Raw genomic sequence first — 23,591 nt, 5'->3', positions numbered from 1 at the left:
ACTTCAGAAGGATATTCATCTTTAAGTGCAGATGGCACCATCATAATAGGAGTCGATTCAAGATTAGATGCATGTTACATTAATAGTAAAGCTCTTATTCGCACAGTGCTTGGCCTTCAGTGAACTTTCCGTCCATGTTAACTATGCTGCTCTCTTCCTAGTGAATAGAACAGCCTGGATGAACCAGAGGTTTCAAGTTGAGGTATAATGGAGAGTATGGTCAAAAGCTAAATTGGGCCTACCTGGTCTGGAATAAATGCTAAGGGATTAGATTCTAATTAGGAATTGGAGATGGATTAAAGGTTTTTTGAGTACATGAATGACATAAATATAGAATCCCAAAGTGACAGACTTGGAAGATCACGTAAAGGTCATAATCTAGGCTCCCCTTTCACAGATGGGGAAAGAGAAATCCAGAATAGTGACAGAGTTCATTAGTCACAGAACTGGGACTAGAATCCAGCTCTTACACTCCCTTAGACTCAGTCATGCCACCAAAATAAGTCCAAAGAACTCTTCAACATTGTCAAGTGCTTAGAAAATGGGAGGATTGGAAAAAAAGAAAATTGTTGTTGTTTTTTTAATTTATTGATTTTTTACAGAGAGGAAGAGAGAGGGATAGAGAGCCAGAAACATCGATGAGAGAGAAACATCGATCAGCTGCCTCCTGCACACCCCACACAGGGGATGTGCCCGCAACCAAGGTACATGCCCCTGACCGGAATCGAACCTGGGACCCTTGAGTCCGCAGGCCGACGCTCCATCCACTGAGCCAAACCGGTTTCGGCAGAAAATTGTTTAGATTTGGGTGTGTATTAAATAAAATAAGTAAAAGTAATCTTTCATTGGTACTTTGAGTCAAATAAATTGAGTTTTGCAAAATCTTAGTTAGAAAATTCTCTTGATCACTAGCAACCACCTCAGAATTGTTGCTAGGGAAAGTAAATATGAATAGGTGGTTCTGGAACGCCTTCATTGGTGTTTGTAGTATTTGTACTGCTGGTGAGATTACAGGGTGAAGTTTTTACTTAAATAAAAGATAACTGCTTGTAACTTTTAAAGTTGCTCTTTGTCAAGAATTTTAAATAGAAAAACATAAAAATAATTGAATACCAGGAGGACTTTTACTACCTGTGTAGTAAGGGATTATAAGAGAATTTGGTTGGTATTATACTTAGGTGCTGATAATTTTTTAAGTTTTTAGGTTAATAGAAACATCTAAGTAATTATAGCTTGATATATTAATGATGAAATAATAGCTTTTAAATATTCATTTCTTGATCATTGTTTAAGATTAGTTCTTTAGTAGAAAATTAAATCTCAAACATGATTTTCCTTATATATTGGGGTTCAAGGAAACAAAACTTTTGCCTGAAAGCTATATAAAAATATGTAATAGAAATAAAGGTAGTCTGTGAATATGTATATGAACCCAGACCTCTTACAGAATATTAAATTCAGTTCAACAATACACTGATAAAGATGTTTGTGACCAATAATATTCAAACACAAGTTCTCATTTTAATGTTTTGTTAACTTACATGAGCAAGGAACTCTATAAAGTTGTGGTTTTTTTTAAATATATTTTTATTGATTTCAGAGAGGGAGAGGGAAAGAGAGATAGAAACATCAACAATGAGAGAGAATCATTGATCGACTGCCTCCTGCACACCCTACACTGGGGATCAATCCCACAACTCAGGCATGTGCCCTGACCAGGAATTGAACCATGACTTCCTGGTCAATGCTCAACCACTGAGCCACGCTGGCCGGGCCTCTATAGTTTTAAAGTTGTATTTTAACATCTCTGGCCATTTACAGCTGCTATATATTTTTGTTACTTGGTAAGTACACTTTTATCTGACGACTTATTTTCAGAAAAAAAAAAAGAAATTTAAAAATAAAACAGTATCTTGAGCTTTATAAAACATTTTCTTAAAAATCATAATTTGATTTGGTTATATAAAAATATTGCTTAAAGAATGTGGGTCTTGTGTGTGTGGTATATTATGAGAGTGATTTTGAGAGGATTTTATTTTTAGCACATTAATGCTTTACAAAATTTTTAAGCAAATAATTCAATCTGTATTAAGCTGTACTGAGAGGGTATTTGATGCGCAGTTTTGCTCAATAATATAAAAATGCAATTAAAATAAGTATTTGAAAGTCATCATAGTTATAAGAAACATTTGTTTAGGATATGACTTTGTATGTAATAATTTTGTGGCTTCTAATTTAACTGACTCATAAGTCACCTCCCCTGCCACTTTTTAACTCAAAATGACACTTTCTGTATTCACTTTTGTCAGGCAATAGCTTTTGAGTATTTCCTGCTCCTTGGCCTCTCCTTGGTGGATTATTGTGTAGGCAAATCAACAATAGCAAAGCAGGAAAAAAGTTGACAGTGCAGTTAGCACTGTCCCAAATCATCTATAGATGATTTGGGACAGTTTTGCCAAACATTGAATAATTTTCCTGTGGGAAACTTGAGCCCTAAAAGGAAATGAACATAGCTAAAAGGCTGCATATCACATGGGACTTAGATTTATTTTTAGAATGGCACTATCATGCCATATTTGGATTGAAACAATGTGATAGCAGTACATTATTTTATTAAAGAGCTATTTTTTTCCTGAAGAAGTCATCTAATTTTTTATTACATTTGTATGATATAGATTTAATATAAGTTATAACTATTCATAGTGCTTAAGAATGTATTAAAGTTAGAGGCACTAATTTGGCAAACTTTTCTGGAGCCTGTTTTCTGGGTCAGTTGTCTGTAATAAAGACTCTTTGGCAGTTCATTGATTACATAGTTGTCATGCTTGAGATAAGTTGTTTTCTCTATTGGAAGAAAAGGAGAGTAAATAAGGATTATTACCAGGGGGTTGGTATAGTTATTTGATTGTCTTGAAATGGAAGAGCTCTTTACTAAATGAGACAGTGATAATAGAGAAACTCAAAAGGATTTTTTTTCTCTGAGAAAAAAAAATTTTTTTAAGATAATCAACAAAAGTACTTTATACTGAGCTCTACGGTGTTTTGTTTAGCACGGTTCATAGGTTAAAAAGCCACTTAATGAATTATTTACATTTTGTATCACTTTTTCTGTTGCCTGATTTATCTTCTTTGTAATTGCATTTGGATAAGATAAATTATGATGTTGGTAAAATACAATGGATTTCTGAATTGCATGCTATCTAGAATTGCAGATCCCCAACAGGGCACTAAGTCCCAAACATGGGAAAATCTGCCAAACACATTTTGTCCCTTGGCTTCCCTCCCAAGGTTGAAAATATGCCAACATCATAAATGTCAAGTATGATGGGGTAGAGCCACCACTGATGTACAGGACCTCATGATACCTGCTTTCCATGCATTATCTCATTTGTTTCTCATAAACTCTGTAAGGAAGGAACCATAGCTTAGATTTTACAGAGAAGGACATTAAGGCTCAGAGTAGTTAAGAGACTTGTCCAAAGCCACACAATTAAGGGGGAGAGGGGGTGCTGTATTCAGAAACAGAATTTCCTGATCCCAGAGTTAGAGTTCTGTTCATTATATTGTGTGGTCTCAGTAGGGCACCCAAATTCCGCCTTCTCCATTCTTTGTCAAAAGTACAACTCCAGTTGTCACGTAGTTGTGGCGATATACTGAAATGCCTTCAGTTACTTCCATGTTTGTGGAAATCTAGTTCCAGTTTGCTCTCTGTGTGATGTATTGGAAATGGATGTTTTAAAGCATTAATTACTGAATACCAACACAATATATTATATAGGTTAAACATCAATTTCTTGTCTCTTTTTGGTTCAGCTTTTTAAGTCTTTTATTAAGTGTTATTCAGTGACAGTTTTACTGAAATTAATTATTTTTTTCTCTAAGAGCAAATCCCCAAGATAAATACACTAAGCAATATCTAACCAATCCCATCCCCACTAAAATAAAGTCCCTGTTGTTGCACTGGTGGGGAAGAGCAGCACTGCAGGCTGAAAGGATGCTGTTTGAGGAGCAGTGCTGGTCACACAGGGACAAGTTTCAGTATGTGTGCATAGGCACATGTGTTTTATGTCCTTGAAATCTGAGTTTAAGATAAAGATGACTTGCCCTGTCCATCCATCAGATATATTTATTTATAGAATTCTTGTTGATTAAACTATGAAATGGACTTGAAGGGCTTTTTATATAAATACACTGTACCTCATATTTTTAAGGTATGGAGGTACTTTATTAAAATATTTATAATTCAATAAAATAGGAAAATATAAATAAGGAAGAGATTTGGAAAATAGAGGTAGAACAGGAAGATAATAGACAGACAAGCCATGAAATCCTGTATTGCTTAAAGTTGGACTGTGAACTTTGTCCTGAGCTTCCTGTAGGCCGAAAGAAAAATGGACATTTAATTCCATGGGGGAAAAATATCCATATTTCTGTAGGAGTGACAGAATTTCTGATAAGGACACTGAGTAATGTGGTTGGTATCATCACCTATCTCACTATGCAATACAAAGTTTCAATAGCATTTGTGTGTTGTTTTATTTTTTTTAAATAGATTCTTAAAACATGCCAATAGCACAATCTTGTGAAGGTGGTTCTTTGAGAGACCAAGATATTGTGGTCTACATGTCATTAGGACCTTAGTGATTTCTGCTTTTTCATAAACAGTGAACAGCCTTCATCCAATGAAGCAACCACTTTTATACAAGTAAAAAGAAAAGGCACATTTTCCAAGTCTGTGTCATGTCGATTTCAGTTATAAGAGTCTAGAAAACCAAAACATTTTTTTATGTATTGAGAATTATAAGTGCCACTGACTACTGAGAAGAGAATTTTTTAAAAAAATATATTTTATTGATTTTTCACAGAGAGAAAGGGAGAGGGATAGAGAGCTAGAAACATCGATGAGAGAGATACATCGACCAGCTGCCTCCTGCACACCCCCCACCGGGGATGTGCCCGCAACCAAGGTACATGCCCTTGACCGGAATCGAACCTGGGACCTTTCAGTCCGCAGACCGACGCTCTATCCACTGAGCCAAACCGGTTTCGGCTGAGAAGAGAATTCTTCACTTTCACAATATATGTATTTGGGTTAAGAATGTGGACTAGAAAAAAAACCTCCAAAACAGTTGGGTTCCAATACCAGCTCCTCATTCTCTAGCCAAGTGATTTAACTTCTTTCTTCATTTGTGAAATGGGAGAAATAACAGAACCCACCTCAGAGGGTTGTTACAATAGATATATCTATGTGATTCATCTGTATATAAGGTGCTTAATTAGAATAGTGACTACAGATCAGTCTTAGCTCTTGTTATCTTTGCTTAATTATTTCTGTCAAAGTGAATTTGTCAAAATTATTTCTGACAAGTTGTAGCTGACTTTTTAAGAGCAAAATGTAACCAAAAGATTATTTTATTTCTGTGAAGCATATTGTAAAGATAGGATATCGTTTAATGGAGTTGAGTGGGGTTTTGGTGTTTCTGTTTTATTGTTTTCTTAAGTATTACATGATGGCTTTTAACAAAGCATGTATAACATTCTGGACTAGTCTTAAGATCTAATTTTTTTCTTTAGGCATTAAGCTACTATGGAAATAATAATCTTTCCTATGCTGGTTATTTCTCATGGCAACCTTCCATTACATTTTCTTTGTTTGGGTACTTTCTTTTTCTTCCTGCCATTCTTAGTTTTCTATTTTTTAACTTGAGTTTACAAAGGGTGTGTATTCAAAGGGTTTCCTCCTGTTCCCAGTACCTTGTTAATCCTGAGAAGTTACCCAGTGGGCCAATTCTCACAGTAAGGTATAAAAATAGTCATCCAGAAAAATTACAGAATGTGGTACCACTGTTTGAACTAATGGACGACTTTCAAAACCAACACAGGGAGAAGAAAATGGCACAAACATCATTTCCTTAGATTTTTCTCTGCACAAATTATTTTAGAAGAGCCTTAAAATTTTAAAAAGTAAAGTCTCACCATTGCTTTATCATATACACTAAAAGAACGTAAGAATTGGAGCCAGGAAAGAAATCTCTAGAAATCACTCACAACAACAGAGCCTACTTTTGGTTTCTGTTGAACTTCCTCCCAGTGTTCATTTCACCGATTTTCTTCCACAAATTTAGTCCAGCATTTTATTGATTGCCTAATAAGTACAAATAAGTGGCTTACCCTCACTAAGCCTGACTTTCTATTTTGTATAATAAGGAGGTGTTTCCTGTCGCTCTTTCTTTTAATACAGCTTTTAAAAAAATTATTGATTTTAGGGAGAGAGAGAGAGACATTGATTTGTTGTCCCACTTATTTATGCACTCATTGGTTGATTCTTGTATGTGCCCTTACCGGAGATCAAACCCACAACCTTGGTGTATCAGGATGATGCTCTAACTGAGCTACCTGGCCAGGGCTTTTTCTCTTTTAATAAACTTTATTTTTTTTTTAAGAACTGTTTTATATTTACAGAAATATTGTGAAAATAATACAGTGTTTCCATATACCTTTCACAGCTTCCCCTATATCTTACATTGATATGGTACATTTGTTGCAATTAATGATTGTATTGATGCATTTTTTTAAAAAAATATATTTTATTGATTTTCTACAGAGAGGAAGAGAGAGGGACAGAGAGCTAGAAACATCGATGATAGAGAAACATCGATCAGCTGCCTCCCGCACACCCCCCACCGGGGACGTGCCCGCAACCAAGGCACACGCCCCTGACCGGAATCGAACCCGGGACCCCTGAGTCCGCAGGCCGACGCTCTATCCACTGAGCCAAACCGGTTTCGGCTTGATGCATTTTTGTTGTTGTTGTTAATTCTTACCCGAGGATATTTTTTTCCACTGATTTTTTTTTTTTTTTTTTTTTTTTTTTTTTTTTTTTTTTTTAGAGAGAGAGAGTGGAAGGGAGGGATGGTGGGAGAGAAGAGAGAGACACACAGACAGATATTGATGTGAGAGCAAAACATTGATTGGTTGCCTCCTGCATGTGCCTTGATAGCCCTTGAAATGGGAATCAGTCCCAAGACCCTTCTGTGCACAGTGGTTGAGAACCACTGCTCTAGATAGCTCTGCAGCTCCCTCTGTTCGCCTTTTTATCTTCAGTATTCTAAGACCTAAAAGTCTAGCTTTCTTGCTCTCCCCCAGATTCTGCTGTCTCTTATCTCAGCTCCAGACACTCCCCACCCAAACCTGTTTCTGTTCCCTCAGTGTGCTGCATCCTGGAAGCTGCCACCAGGTGATAGCTGCTGTAGTCTTAGGTCTCACCTTGAATATTGTCCTTTTGTCAGGAATCACCACAGCTCTGAGCTGCCTTAACTGTTGTTGTCTATGCCAGTAAAGCTCCTTGGAAAGCAGTTTGGCAATGTCTTTAAAGGTTTTAATAGTTTACCGGTTAAGAAAGAGCATAGGCTTTAAATTAGTCAGATCCCACAATCGTAAAGTATTTTATGACCCTGGGAACATAGTTAGCTGGAAGGCTAGAGAAATTACTGGACGAGAGGAATATCACTTTAATTTTTAATCTTGAAACAGGAGTTGTCAGGCTCCTGGATGGTGTCCTGAATATGATATAGGTTCTTTAAGGACAATCAAGGCTATTGTCTTGGCTATGAAAACAACACATTGTTAAAATAGAAGGCCATGCTTCTGTGCTCCAGTTCTTTAATATGTAAGCAGATAAAATTTAACAAGGGGAAGATATTAGAAATAGCTGGATGCTTGGTATATTTTATGAAGGATTGCTGACATTATTGACATTTGTTCAGTTTTAGTTGTGTCATGACAAACAAGGAAACAGTTTTCCTACATTGGCAAAAGCAAGGGATATTTTCCCATAGCCTGTTGAATCCCTTGGCATTTGGTAGACTGGCTTCATATTGTTCATACTGATGTGCAAACTTTTATGCCACTTGCACCTAGGATAAACCCAATTCAGAGGCTTCTCTTTTCTATTTATTTATTAAATAATTCTTTATTGTTAAAAGTATTACACATGTCAGGAGCTTCTCTTTTCTATTGAGAACCTGACACATGATCTTCATGCCAAAGGATCAATTAAAGCAGCAATTTTTGTACCCAGTTTTTTAAACAGGAGCACTTTCCCTCCTTTTGAGATTAAATATGGCATTTTCCTATGGTAAGTCTGTTTTGAATAGAACATTTTCCCTGTTACAATAGAAAGGGCACCAGCTTCACTTGCTTGCAGCAGGGATGGACTATATATGAGGTGTATAGAGTGCAACAGGTTGCTTTTCTTCAATCTTGCCCCCCTTAATATTAGCTTTTGCTTTTGTTTGAGTAGCTGGTTCCTGAAGATGTAGTAACTCTGGGCATGCATATGTGTATATATGTTCCTGAAGCATCTTGAAACATGTAAATGAGAAGACCTTGTTGTATAAACCGAAACAAATAGGTACATGACTGACCGCTAAGCCTTCTCTTTCTTTATGTTTTCACAGGAGTCTCCTCAGGACAGTGCTATCACCCGGGATATTAACCGGACATTCCCAGCCCATGACTACTTTAAGGATACAGGAGGAGATGGACAAGATTCCTTATATAAAATATGCAAGGTATTTCATGTCACAGACACAAAAAAAGACTCAGTTTTGAATGGTCAGTTTGGTTCTTGGATATTATGCAAAAAATAGCTACAAAGTGTAATGTTTATATAATGTTCAAGAATGAAAAAAAAGAAAGACTGTAAAATCAAGGATAAGAACACAATTTTAGACTATGATGAATAGAAATTAATTAGAAATAAAATGATAGGGCTCCTTTTACCCTTTTAATCAGGACTTTCAGATGCCAGTTGCCTGGCTCCACATTTATACTTTAAAAAAAGAGTTCTGTAACATTGCAAGCTCCTTTTCAGTATGCACAGTGTAAATGACGCACTTGGCACCTGGGATACGTCTGACAGTAGGACATGCCAATGCCTATCCAGGTGGACTTTTAACACTGCAGCATAATAAATGCTGGGAAATACTGATCAGCCTGTTAAAAGGTCTGTACCTGGGAGTTTCAAAGGAAATGGCACACTGTTCAATATCAGTAACTCATTTCTAGTAGATTTTGGTAACTTCAGAGCCAAAAGGAGGATTTGGGACCAGAGTTCTTCAGCCTTCCTCTGTTCCTCTTATCTTCCCCTCCCCTCCCAAAGCTAATCAGGTACCTATATAACATATACTACATATGAAATACAGTCAAAGAATGAGAAGTGTTCTTAAGGAACTTACATATTATGATTGAAAAGGTGAAACTAACAACTAGTTTTTAGGACAGGCTAGCAATAAAGGGTGATTCTCCAATGAAACTAGGTGCTTTAAACTATATAGGCAGTTAGAATTTACAAAAATGTTTCTTGGGTTTAATTTTAATTTCCCCATAGGATGCACAAAGCTCTGATTTTGGTTGCAATCCTCTTCTCTGATCATCCTTTTCTAGCCCTTCTCAGTTATGCTTCCCATTTAAGCAGCCAATCCAGCTTCCCAGAAAGAAACCCTGTGGCCCTAGCCGGTTTGGCTCAATGGATAGAGCGTTAGCCTGCAGACCAAAGGGTCCCAGGTTCGATTCTGGTCAAGGGCACATGCCCAGGTTGCGGGCTTGATCCCCAGTGCGGGGTGTGCAGGAGGCAGCCAATCAATGATTCTCTCTCATCATTGCTGTTTCTATCTCTCTCTTCCTCTCCCTTCCTCTCTGAAATCAATAAAAATATATTTAAAGAAAAAAAGAAAAAGAAGCCTTGTGTTCACTGCCTTTAACCCGGTTGCACTCTGCTTTCTACCTCTTTGCGCAGCTCTCTCTTCTCTTGACTTCTCACCCTCCTGGTTGTGCTCTCACTTCTCTCACAATGTGGCTCACTCCCTCATTATTTTATCCCTGTCTGCCTGCTCCTGAAACAGAGGCCTACCTCCTGAGACATAGGTGCTCATTCATTGGTTGCTATGCTCTACACTGTCTCCCTGGTGAGCCCTTTCACTCCCAAAGCTTCAGCTGTCACCACTACACAGATGTTCCCAAATCTACATTAGCTCAAGGCCTAAATTTCCAGCTGCCAGTTAGTCTCCATGTAAGTCTATCAAGTAAATCAAAACAGATCTACTAAAAATAGAATTTATTTACAAACACGTTTTGCACAGCCCTCTGCATCCACTGGTGTCGCATTCGCTGAATCAACCAATGGCAAATCAAAAAATATTCGAGAATAAAAGAAATCCCAGAACGTTCCAAAAACCAAAACTTGAATTTGCCATGCCTCAAGCGTTATGTTGAATCCAGGAAAATAAAGTGATGTGGAAGCATACTCTGCTATAGCCTATATGCAAATGTAGATTGCATGCAAATACTGCATCATTTTATATAAGGGACTTGAGCATCTGCAGATTGATATCCACAGGGGTCTTAGAACCAATCCCCTGTGGATACTGAGGGACAACAGTATTATGGGGGGAAAATTTTTTTTAATTGACTTTTAGAGAGAGAGAGAGAGAGAAACATCAATATGAGAGTGTAACATCTATCAGCTGCCTCCTGCACATTCCCTACAAGGGCATGTGCTCTGACTAGGAATTGAACCAGCCACCTTTTGGTGTATGGGACGATGCCCAACCAACTGAGCAACACTGGCCAGGGAAAAATGTTTATGAAAATTTTAAGACGTAAAAGTTGAATAGTATAACTGTCTTAGTCTCTTTACCTAGATTTAATATTTATCAACATATTGCTACAGTTGCTTCATTAACATTTTCCTTGAAGTAGTTTAAAGCAAATCTCAGACATCATGATCCTAAATTCTTCACTGTACATCTCTAAAAAATAAGATCATTATCCATCTAGTAGCATCCGTCATTATCCATCACTTTCACTTAATAGCCACTCAATCAGATTTCCCTAAATGTCTATAGTTTGGTTAGAATCAGGACTGAGCATATCCATATGTTTAGTTGTTCTCTTTTAATGAAAAAGAGTTTTTCTTTACCCCAGTGCCATTGTCTTGCTGAAGATACAATCACTTCTCTGTTAGTTTTCATTTCCTTCCTTTGGCCTGAGTTTGATATGATTGATGTATCTTCATACTTCCCTCGCTGTCCACGCCCTCGTACAGGTCTCTATCATATGGTGCCAGCACTTTTACAGCTGCTACCTTGCATTAGTCTCCCTGCCTTTGGATTCTAGCCTATTTATTATCTTCTCTTTGTTGACTGAAGAATCACTTCACTGGCCTCCACTGAAGCCTTTAATGCTTTCCGATAACCCACAGAATGAAATAAAAAATTCTTAGTTTGGCCCGGTTGGCATGGCTGAGCATCGACCTGTGAACCAGGAGGTCACGGTTCGATTCCCAGTCAGGGCACATGCCCAGATTGCTGGCTTGATCCCTAGTGTGAGGCGTGCAAAAGGCAGCCGATCAATGATTCTCTGTCATCATTGATGTTTCTATCTCTCTCCCTTCATCTCTGAAATCAAATTTAAAAAAAAAAATCTTAGTTTATTTCCTGGACCTAGATTCCTTAACTTAGCAGTAAAGGCATTTTATAATATATCCTGGCTTATTCTCTAAATACTTTATATTTCAACCACATTGAACTTCTTACTGTATTCTGGTTGATTTACTTGTCAAACTCCCCAACTGAACTGTGAAGTTCTCAAGGACAGGGATCATTGCTTATGTATGTTAGTATGTGGAGCACTTGGCACAGTGCTTGGCATTAAATGTTGAATTGATGAAATGCCTTTTCTTCTTTTTTATAGCCTTCAGGAACCTTATATTCCAGACTTTTCCCAAATGTATCACGTACTTTCATGTGTGTGGGCATTCCTTCAAGCTTTTCCATGAGCCTGAAAAATATGCTCCTCTCCATTCTCTATCTGTAGAAATTCAATACATTTTCAGCCTAGTGCATAATTGATTAAACCATGTGCTGAGTATGTTGACATGAGAAGACTGAGAATAACACATCGACTCTGTTATAAATACTATGATTATTCTCATCTTACAAATCTGTATATATAAAAGCCTAAGTGACCATCTGACTGTTCGACCATCCAACTGATAGCTATGACGTGCACTGACCACCAGGGAGCAGACACTCAATTCAGGAGCTGCTGAGCTGCAGTGACTTGGCAGCTGCAGTTCTCGGGTGACACACCCAGAACCAGAGAGGAGGGGGCCCGATTCCGGGGTGTGTCACCTGAGAACTGCCCTCTTGCAATCCAGGACCCCTCAGGGGAAGTTGGAGAGCTGGTTTCGGCATGATCCCCGCAGCCAGGCTGAGGGACCCCACTGGTGCATGAATCGGACCTGTAGTAAAGAATATAAGTAATAGGCTTAAGATCTTGACCTGGATATTAGCTTCTTGGGATTTCAGCCCAACTCTAACTCTGAAGCCTGTGTTCTTTCTTGAACAATCAACTATTGATTGATAACCTTCACAAACATTGAGCTGTGTTTGCATTTATTACTATTAATTTGTAACAATTTTAACAACATAGGTATTAACACTTGTTAATATTTACACAGTTGAATGGTGCCTCATTGTATTATAAACAGGTCGTTTCTAAGCCCTGTACACATCTTGTTTTTGGAAAAGTATGTGTTTTTCTGTGGCCCTCTCATCAGACAAACTTTGATCAAATGGGAGATATGTGATTATATTGAATTTTACCTGAATTTATGAAAACCTGATTATAATATGCATATTTAAAAGCTAGAGTTTCACCAAAGTCTAATGATAAAACTTATGTATATGTTGACTTAATTTTCATCTAATAAGCATTGGCATAACATTTTGCTAAGTGATCTGAACTCTAAACATAACCCATTCTAAATTGCGTTCTGGGACACAAAGGAACCTTGTGGATAATAAAGGGAGTTTCATTAGAAATAAATTTGTCATACAGGAAATAGCATCTTGAATCTATAGGAATTCCCCTTTCCACCACAACTTACATGAGGACTCTAAGTATTAATCATAAAGACAAGACTGAAAAACAGCTAAAGAACCAAAGAGCAAACCACAAGGAATGTTAGATGTCAGTATTCTGTTAAACGTGATGTTCGGAGAGATGGGTAGTGATCTTCCGCTGCCAAGAAAAATACAAAATAAGAATTCCAGAGGAACCCACAAGCAGTTTCAGAGCAGTCCCTCTTATCAGAAAAGTTATTACTGGCATTGCAGAGAGAATTATTGTATTTTGGTGTCTTTGCCAAAAGACTTTTTCCCAGAACGAAGATGAATAACATTAACAGTGTTTAGTGAGTGCCTGCTATGTGTGAGGATGAAGGTTTAAAATGCAGTGAGGTAAGGGCCATAACAACCATACATGTGTAGCAAGTACCATAGAAGCACAGAGAAGAGGGAATTCTGGGGGAATAGAATATGTTTGGAGCCTGAAGGAAGAGCATATTTTTCAGATGGAGGGAAAAGCATGAGCAAAGACAAGGAGTTATGACAACCTTTTTTTAGTGCCCAAGTGGTGTTTGCATAACCTTCTCTGCTCCTTGGCAACAGAAGGTGGTGTGGTGACAGTTTTATTTATTATAAAATAAAAAATGGGATTGGAGAGAAATGTTTTCATCATTCATTGACCATCAAAACGCCACAGTGCAGGGTGGGTAGCATCTTCCAGTTCCTGTGTTCAAGGTCCTATAGGACAGCTGTGGCCCATGAGTGACTACATTCATTTACACCTCCTGTGTTGTTTTTTTCAGGCTTATTCTGTATATGATGAAGAGATTGGCTATTGCCAGGGCCAGTCATTTCTCGCTGCTGTTCTGCTTCTCCATGTGAGTAAATGTGTCTCTGTTATGTCTTAGACATGGCCTACCTCAGCTTATACTAGTCTTAATCTTGAGCATGGTTTTGTATTGGCTTTGGCCAGGCTCTAGGACAGGGGTCCTCAAACTTTTTAAACAGGGGGCCAGTTCACTGTCCCTCAGACCGTTGGAGGGCCAGACTATAGTTTAAAAAAAACCATGATCAAATTCCTATGTACACTGCACACATCTTATTTTGAAGTAAAAAAACAAAACGGCAAAAACACCCGCATGTGGCCCGCGGGCCGTAGTTTGAGGACGCCTGCTCTAGGACATGAGTTTTAACTCCTATATCTGGAAAACTTTTTTTTTAAGTTAATGTCATCGTGGAAGAGAAACATGTGAGAATAAGTGACGGTGTTGAAAAATGGTACAAGGGTAGACTTTTTTTCTTGCTAGGATGTTTGGATAGACTTAATTCTTAGCTGGACCCTTGGGGACATTTTATCTTCTTTAAAGTAGCCACCTCATTAGTATTTGTTTGGGGATTTATATATTGGGGTAGGAGGAAGGTGAAGGAGTTGGGTTTCTTTTATGCCATTTTTTTCATCCAACTTATTGATATTTTTTTTCAGATCCACAGCAAAATTGAAAAAATCTTAAGGTGAAAACCCATATACTCTTCACCTAATTTACCAGTTAAATTTTTCCACACTGTTTTCTCTGTCTCTCCCTCTGCATTTTCTCTTTTCCTCTCTTACACACACACACACACACACACACACACACACACACACACACTTTATAAAAAATTTTTTTAATTCAGTAGCCAACATTCGACATATTTCACTCCTAAATACTTGGGCATGTATCTCCTAAGGACATGACCATAATATCACAATCACATCCAAGAAATTCCACACTGATTCAGTATTGGCTTATACCCAGTTCAAATTCAGTTTTCCCCAATTGTTTACACAGTAAAGTCCTTTATAGGTAGGTTTTTTCTAACCCAGATCAATGGATTGCATTTGATTGATTCCAGCATTGCATTGGGTTGTCACTTCTCTTTATTCTCTTAATCTAAACCATCCCCTTGCCTTTTTTATGTATTTTGAAACATTTTAGCAAATTATCTTGTAAAAGATCACACACTCTTGATTTGTCTGATCATTTCCTAATGATTCAAGTTAGAATATTTGGCAAAAAATACACAGGTGATGTTAACTGAGAGTTTTTGAGCACCTGTATGGTCTGTATTGTGCTAGAGATCAGGAGAGAATAATGTAGTCATGGTCTCAATCCTTGTGGATACACAGCTAGTGAAGCTGACCACCTGTAAGCAGAAAGTCACATAAGTATATTGACTTCAGTGGTGTTGTGAAGACATAATAAAAAAAGTTTGATGCAAGAGTATAACAAGGGAGCCAAATTTAGATTCCAGGCTCCTCTGGGGAGGTAACCCTTAAGGTGAACCCTGAAAAATGAGAAGGGTTCTCATTTTAACTTTTCTTAACATTCTTATGAAAATAATAAAAGTATTTTAGAAAGCAAGAGAGTAGAGAATAGAACATTCCCAGAAAAGGAAATTATACAATATATAGAAGCAGTGAAATTGGGAAAACTTGGCATTTGGAAGGAACTGAAAAGACAGTAGGACTGGAATGTCATGAGTGATGGGAAGAGGAGAGGGAGCTGGAGGGATAACAAGACCTGCCTAGTAGACCCCTGGAGGCCAGGCCAAGAAGGCTGGATTTGTTGCTGTAAGCAAGGGGAAGCTGTGGAAGAGTTTTAAGTCATTTTGTGTTGTAATGCAAGTAAAATACAGGGTTGTAATAAAAGTAAAACAAAAACCACTGTCTGTCTTGTTACTGAACCTAGCTTATTGGTAGGCATGTAAAATATGATAAAGCTTTGACATTAATAAACAAGTCAAGTGTGTGTGTATGTATGTGTGATGATTTGATGTAAATTATGAAATGCTCACACAATCAAGGTAATTAACACATCCATCAACAGGTAAAGTTTTAAAATTTTGTTTTGTTTTGTTGTTTTAGGCAAACTTTTTATCTCAGTCTCACAGACCTATGTGGTTTATCTTTGTTCTCAACTTCAGTCCAAGGACATTTATCCCCATACAAGTATCACAACCCCTTTAAAATGGATTTCCTGATCAAATCCACAGTGTCTTCGATTGAATTCTCTGCTGCTTGCCATTGTGTTAGGTAAATGTCAGCCTGAGGGCAGATGGACTGCCTAACGGAAAGGCCACTCGGGGTCAGACCACATCTCCCTGAGTGTGGGGAAGAGTCAAGTTGCCTTTCATGACAAAGACCTCAAAGGTCTGGTCCTTTGCTCCAAATCCTTAACTTTCCAATAATATGCTGCATTGTTCTCACTTATTACTTAATCTGATTTGCTCTTTTCCTCTGCCTTATTCTAGTGATTTTTGTGCTCACCTCCATTGTCTTGTTCCACAGAAGCCTGCCCACCTTCTTGACATTTGAAGGCTTGCTATAGTCACACTGAGCCTTAAATAACATTTCCAGTGCTTTCATTTTATTTTGAAAATGAGACATTTGCCATACTCTTAGGGAAATAGTTTTCTGTAAAGCTGTGAAAGATGTAGGTATTATTATAAATAGGTAACATCTGTAAATAGAAATGGGGTTTTTGTAGTACTTTAAGTATTACTGTGAGTGTTAAACTATAGTAGTTTAAGCATTACCACAAGCATTAGAACATGTAAGGTTTCTCTAGACATGTTTTTTCATAACAGTGAGGAAGTAAAACATTTTTATTGGAACAAAATGGCGGCAAAGAAGGTAAAATGATTTATAAGATCTCATGATTTGGGAAAGATGAAACCTACACGTGTTATCCGCCTGTCCTGTCCTGTTTCAATCCTGTCCTCTCTACAGAGCCTCTGTGTCTCCCCCAGGCAGACTCAGGCTTCCCTGTTCCTGTGTTCTCATCATCTTTCTGCCTACTTCGTATTACAGTGATTGTGTGTGGTTCTATGGGAGGCTCCGCAAGGACAGGAACAGTGTCTGACATAGAGGAGGCACCATTACGTATTTTTTGGTTGAGTCCTGGCCGGTGTGGCTCAGTTGGTTAGAGCGTCATCCTGAACACCAGAGGGTGGCAGGTTCTATCCCTGGTCAGGACACACATAGGTTTCAGGCCCAATCAGTGGTCTGGGCTGGTGTGGGAGGCAACCTATCCATATTTCCTTCTCACAGTGTTTCTCTTTCACATCAGTTTTTCTCTAAAATCAAATTTTAGAGGTTTGATTTCTTGGTTGAGTGAATGAATGTTATGAAGTACTGAGTTACTGCCTACCAGTAAACTTCCTACTATCCAGATAAGAGAGTAGAAGGATGAATTTAATATACTGAAAAACTTCTGTATATGTTTTGTGATTTTATTTTTATTTTTCCTGCCATTTCCTGTCTGTTACAGATGCCTGAAGAACAGGCATTCAGTGTTCTGGTCAAGATCATGTTTGACTATGGTCTCAGGGAACTTTTCAAGCAAAATTTTGAAGATTTGCATTGCAAATTTTACCAGTTGGAACGCCTCATGCAGGTAAAAAAAACCAACAAAAAACAACCCAGCTTGCCTTTGCCAGTTAGAGCATGGTCTAGGGAGAAGTAGATTGATGAAATGGTGCCAAGGAGCAGTGGTGTTGCCTTAGCCATCCAGGGTGAAGGATAGGTGTTTTTGTTGGTTTGTTTTCATTTCTCACGATGTGATGATGATGCCAGGGTTTAATAACGCGTGAACCTGTTGGGTGTAAGTTGGGTTTTCAGTCTCATAAACACTCAGAATGTCAGCAGGCTTTGTCGGGGCCTCGAACACAGCACAGTCAGGAAGTGTTCACCAGGGCCCTGATGCTGATTGGTTAGAAACTCCATAACAAAAGTGAAACAAACGTTCCCAAACATTTTACAACTTGGAAAGAAAAACTGCCTTTCCACATATTTGTCACCATTTGGGGGAGGATTCCTCTTTAGAGCTAGTGTGTGGACTGGAAAAGGGAGCTGAGTGCCAGTTTAATGCCCGATGATAAGTGTTCTTCTGAGCACTAGGAGGTTTTTAGAAAAATACAAATATGTGACTTTTTCAGCCTATTCCTGTTGGATTTATGAGCCTCCTGAGTGGGAGCTGAATAGCTGCATATGTGCCTAAAACTAATTAGTTTTCTATTTTAGGAGTCTATTCCAGACCTGTACAACCACTTCCTGGATATAAGCCTTGAAGCACACATGTACGCCTCCCAGTGGTTTCTCACACTTTTCACTGCCAAGTTCCCTCTCTACATGGTCTTCCATATCATTGACCTGCTGTTGTGTGAGGTACGTATCGGAGACCATAGCCCTTCGGAGTGTTACAGTGTCCTCCTTATGACAGCTGTCAAAACAGAACTTGTTCTGCTCTGTTTTAGTTCAGTGCTGGGAAATCCAAGTTTCAGTGATTCTTCCTTGGGCCGAAGCTAATGATCACATTTTGTTAAAAGGCACTCTCTGCTTAAAAAACAAACAAACCATATGTTAGACGTTTGTATTAGTATTAGGTTTGGCTGATGTTTTGAAGAAATTCAAAACAGCAGCAATTAAGTAAAATGGAGGTTTATTTTTCATGTAAAGGAAGTCAGAGATTGGCAGTAACCTGCCTTCCCTAGAGTGTGACTCTCATCCTTATGGCTGGTGAGAGTGCTAGTTATCAACTCTGCATTTTAAGCTAGGAGGGTTAGAACGGAACAGGAGAGGGTGCATGGCCTCTTTTTAAAAGAGACTTCCTGGAAGTACCACGTGCATTTCCACTTACTCTTATTGGTAAGTGGAAATGAGCTTAGGTACATACCACACCTATTTGCAAGAGAGATTATTTTTTTTAAGTTTGTTAGGAATTTGCTAAAAATGGGGTGGGGGTGGGATTTTATTGCTAAAAGAAAGTAGATAATAAATAACAGTCTTTGCCACAACATAGTTTTGGGGGGTGTGTGTGTGTATTTAAGGAAAAAGTTACTAATTTCAAAAATATACACTGAGTGGCCAGATTATTATGATCTCTGAATGCATAATAATCTGGCCACTCAGTGTATATCCTATATAATAAAAGGCTAATATGCAAATTGTCCCCTCTACCAGGAGTTCGACCAGGAGGCAGGCCGGCCAACCGCCCATGTCCCCTCCCCCTGGCCAGGCTGGCCGGACCCCACCCATGCACGAATTCATGCACCGGGCCTCTAATACACACACACACACACACACACACACACACACACTCACACTCACTCACACACTCACACACTCACTGAGTGGCCAGATTATTATGCGATTATAATAATCTGGCCACTCAGTGTGTATATATATATTAGAGGCCCTGTGCATGGGTGGGGTCCAGCCTACCTGCTGGTCGATCTCCTGGTGGAGGGGACAATTTGCATATTAGCCTTTTATTATATAGGATATACACTGAGTGGTCAGATTATTATGTGTTCAGAGATCATAATAATCTGGCCACTCAGTGTATATGTTTATTATAGAAACTGTAGAAAATATAAGCAGAAAGATTTAAAGATATATCTCATCTTACTGTCCAGAGGGTAACTACTTTTAACATTTTGATATATATTCTTTCAGCCTTTTTTGTCTTTATATATGTGCATGTGTAATTTCTATATGGAATAGTTTTTTTTCTATATGGAATATTATATAATAATGCATATTATGGGTCAGTATATATTTAAAAATATGATTATGCTATATATACTATTTGGTAATCTCTTTTTTCTTTTCATGTACTTGAACATATCTTGACACACATCAATACCATCTTTCTTTTTGTATAATCTTACCATATGCAAAACATGGAAGTCCATTAAAGAATTTGTACCTTCTACCCAGCTTGAAACATTATAAGAAATAACATTACCAAATATATCATTATTCTTATTGCTGCCAAGTATCCCATTTGGATATACCATATTTTGTGTAACCAATTCCTAATATCAAACCTTTGAGTTGTCCAGGTTTTACTATTATAAACAACCATTTGTTAAGTAGTTAGGGGCCCAGTGGCATGCTAAATAATTTAAATAAAATTTTCAAACTAATTAGCTCAGAAAACCCTTGGGAGAATATTAGTTATGGAAACTGAGGTCCAGAAACTTAAATAGTTTAATTTGATCAGATGTTCGTGCTTCCCTTCATTTGTCCTTTGCCCCCACCCCCCGACTTCCAGATAGTTAGATGAAGGAAGGCAGTTTGGAGGGAGCCTGGAGCAGAGTCGGTTCAGGACACAGGCTTCAAAGTGATTGCTGTACCTCGAGCGGGGCCACACAAAATCAAGTTCCATGGGAATTAGTCCGGCTGGTGGTTGAGTGTTGACCTATGAACCAGGAGGTCACGGTTCAATTCCTGGTCAGAGTACATGCCCGGACTGAGGCAACCAATCAGTGATTCTCTGTCATCATTTATGTTTCTCTCTCTCACCCTCTCCCTTCCTCTCTGGGGGGAGATATATATATATAGAAAATATAAGCAGAAATATATATATATATATTCCACAAGAATTATTTTCTGATTATAATATTTGTTGTTAATTCTTACATGAGGATATTTTTCCCATTGATTTTTAGGGAGAGTGGGAAGGAGGGAGGGAGAGAGAGAGAACATCATGTGAGAGATACATTGACTGGTTGCCTCCTGCACACTCTCCCACCGGGGCCAGGATCAAACCTGCAATCCAGGTATGTGCCCTTAACCGGGAATCAAACCTGTGACCCTTGGGTGTGTAGTCCAACATGCTTTATCCACTGAGCCACACTGGCCAGGGCCTGATCATAATTTTATGAGTCCAGTGTTTTGCTTGGGAAGTATAGGAAAGTATTCTTGTTGAATGTGAGAGTAGGGCTAGAAAAGCTCTTCTCTCACAAGAATGGGAGACTGGATCTACTTTACGTGGTGTTTCAGCAGTGGCTCTGTAATTTTTATGTTCCAAGGTATTTTCAAGTTAATTCCATTTCTTAATGTTTTACAACTGCTCTAAAATTGTGGGGTATTCTGAAGACAAACGGCTTCATAGTCCAGATGTAAACACTAAAAATGTTCTTTTTGTGTTTTCTCTTTTAGGGAATCAGTGTTATTTTTAATGTTGCCCTTGGATTATTGAAGGTACACATTTATTTATAAGCTGAGTCATCTGTCGTTCTCGGTTCAGCACTTGCAATAGCTTGGGTCTTAGTCTCGTTCTAACAGCCACTGTGCTCGGACGTTGTCCCTGGCAGTGGAGATGAGCACATGGCTCTGACGGAGCGGAGACCTATCTTCTGGGGCTTAGAAAGCTGCTGGGATTATAAAATGCTTCTTGTGCAGCCTTAAAGCAAAGAACCTTTTCTCCACACAGTTCTCTCTCTTTCTAGACGTCGAAGGATGACTTGCTTTTGACAGACTTTGAAGGTGCCTTGAAGTTCTTCAGGGTCCAGCTTCCTAAGAGGTACCGCTCGGAAGAGAATGCAAAGAGGCTCATGGAATTGGCTTGCAACATGAAGGTAAAATAATTTTTGCATTAATTTCGTGGTGTTTTTTGGGGGAGCGGGTTTCAGTTAATATCTCACTATTGTTGATCAAACTAATAACATTTATAACACACTAAAATAATGTTTTATTTTCTATTGTATAATTTTCCAAAAATTTTTATACACTTTCTCTTTTTTGTTAATCCTCACCCGAGGATATTTTTCCAATGATTTTTAGGGAGAGTGGAAGAGAGAAGGAAAGACAGTGAGAAACATCGATGTGAGAGAAACACATGAATTGGTTGCCTCCTGCATGAGTCCTGACCAGGGCCCGGGCCAGAGAGGAGCCTGCAATCAAGGTACGTGCCCTTGACCAGAATCGAACCCGGGACCCTTTGGTCCACAGGCTGACACTCTATTCACTGAGCCAAACCGGCTAGGGCACTTTCTCCTAATTTTGGATAATTCTTCCTTTTTTTAACTTACATAATACAACATAGAGAAAATGTCTGGCTAACATAATTAAGAATAACAACGTTTCCCACATCAAAAATAAAAATAAAATCACAGACAACGTCAAAATGCCAGATGTGCACCATATATCAATTCATCAGTTGTAATGGACATTTTTTGACACTTTGCATTTCCTTCCCAGTCTAGACTTAAAATGATTCTCCCATAAGATCTCAAATTAGATACTTCTGTTTTCCCCCGGCTTTACATGTAATGTTAGGTAAGTTTAAGGTGTAAGTGTGATGATCTGACGTGTGTATATATTTCCAAATGTTTACCACAGTAAGATTAGTGACCACCTTCTTCATCTCACAAAATTACCTTTTTTGTTGTTGTTGTGATGATGAGAACATTAAAGTTCTGCTCATAGCAACTTTCAAGTATACAGTAGTCTTGTTAACTATAGCCATCATGCTCTTTCTTAGATGCCTGGAAAGTGTGTACCCTTTGAGTAACATCTCTCCATTTTTCTCACCCCTCAGCCTTCCAAATATTTTCTTGTGTTATATCCTATGCATTAAATCTTACTGCTTCCCCCAGCCTTTAAACTCTAGGAAAGATATTATCATGCCCATTTTGAAGACAAGCCAAAGCAAAAAGAGCTTATAGCCCTCTAGAGTCCTACAGCTAGTTAGTGGCAGAACACAGGTTTTGTGATTTCTATTGTGCTGTCCTTTAACTTTCAGTATTTATTGTTGTGGTCAGAAATTCCCTAATAAGAAACTAATACATGAAGGAAACCCACTTTGTTTTTCATTTCCAGTGGCATTTATGATTTGTACAAATTCTTAAGGTAAAAAACATAGGGTTTCCTGTATTCACATTATAATAAAATTTGGTTTTAAAGAAGAACAAGTAATTGAAGGAGTTTAGTTTGGAATTTTCAGCTGGAGGCAAATGGGGGACAGAATAAATAGTTGTGTTCATACTCTTTAGGGTGCATAAAAGTCTGACTCTCTTGTTTACTTTATGTGACTCCAGAGGGTAGAACTGGAATTAGTGTGTCTGGCAGATGTGAGCAAGAAGTTTCTGTCTATGACAAGAGCATGGACTGGGCATCAGGGAGACCTGAATTCAGAGCTAGTCAGTTATTTAAGAGGCAGTCTCCTCAACTGTATGGTAATATTGGACTCTGGTTCTGGTTATATGTCAGACTGAGCTAACGCAGGCCAACCTTCCTTAGACACTTGGAGATGCTAAATAAAATAAGGCCCAAGAAATGTTTAAATACCTGAATGAACTTGAAAGAAAAAAGAGAAATGCCCAGGTGCCTGAAGCAAAGCAGCTTGAAGCTAGCGTGTGTGAACTGATAAGAGCGTCCCGTGGAATGTGGAAGCATAGGTAGGTATTTAATGCTCACACAGACACACAATATGACTGGGCCTCCAGCAGGACCTTGGACTTGCTGTTGTGTTTTTGAAAGGACTATCTATTATCCCAAGAACAGAAATGATAAGGTAAAATGAATGGGGTGTTTAAAAAGAAAAGGAAATAGAACTTCTAGAAATTAAGATAATCATTGACGTTATCATTCAAATTAAAAGGTGACATACTTCACATGTATTATGGATAACATTTAATGATATTTTACCAGTGCCAAGTACTTTCGTGTGTGAGGATTAACTACAGCATATGTACAGTGACTGATAACTAGTAAGGGTTCAAGACATGGTGGCTGCTACTGTGGTTACTTCCTCTCTGGTTTCGAAGCAGATATGAAACACTTCTCAGGGACTTTTTCATGGATGTTGGGTTTGTGCACAAAGCAGAGAACCAAGTGAGCTCTGAGGTTCT

At 38.3% G+C, this 23,591-nt stretch overlaps 1 protein-coding gene across 4 annotated transcripts in view; it reads left to right on the top strand.

Annotated features, from left to right (window-relative positions):
* Positions 1 to 23,591, top strand: part of RABGAP1 (RAB GTPase activating protein 1) — a 126,424-nt gene that overhangs the window by 84,852 nt on the left and 17,981 nt on the right. For all 4 annotated transcript variants that reach the window (XM_079791011.1, XM_079791010.1, XM_079791012.1 and 1 more), the window contains 6 exons: positions 8,460 to 8,573; positions 13,715 to 13,789; positions 17,222 to 17,347; positions 17,974 to 18,117; positions 20,899 to 20,940; positions 21,189 to 21,317. In XM_079791011.1, the coding sequence (XP_079647137.1) occupies positions 8,460 to 8,573; positions 13,715 to 13,789; positions 17,222 to 17,347; positions 17,974 to 18,117; positions 20,899 to 20,940; positions 21,189 to 21,317 (630 nt within the window). The remainder of the gene's footprint in view (positions 1 to 8,459; positions 8,574 to 13,714; positions 13,790 to 17,221; positions 17,348 to 17,973; positions 18,118 to 20,898; positions 20,941 to 21,188; positions 21,318 to 23,591) is intronic.

Source organism: Cnephaeus nilssonii (assembly GCF_951640355.1).
Source record: "Cnephaeus nilssonii genome assembly, chromosome: 14".
NCBI classification, from domain to species: domain Eukaryota; kingdom Metazoa; phylum Chordata; class Mammalia; order Chiroptera; family Vespertilionidae; genus Cnephaeus; species Cnephaeus nilssonii.
Note: the sequence above shows the minus strand (reverse complement) of the source record. Positions and strands in the feature narration are given on the sequence as shown.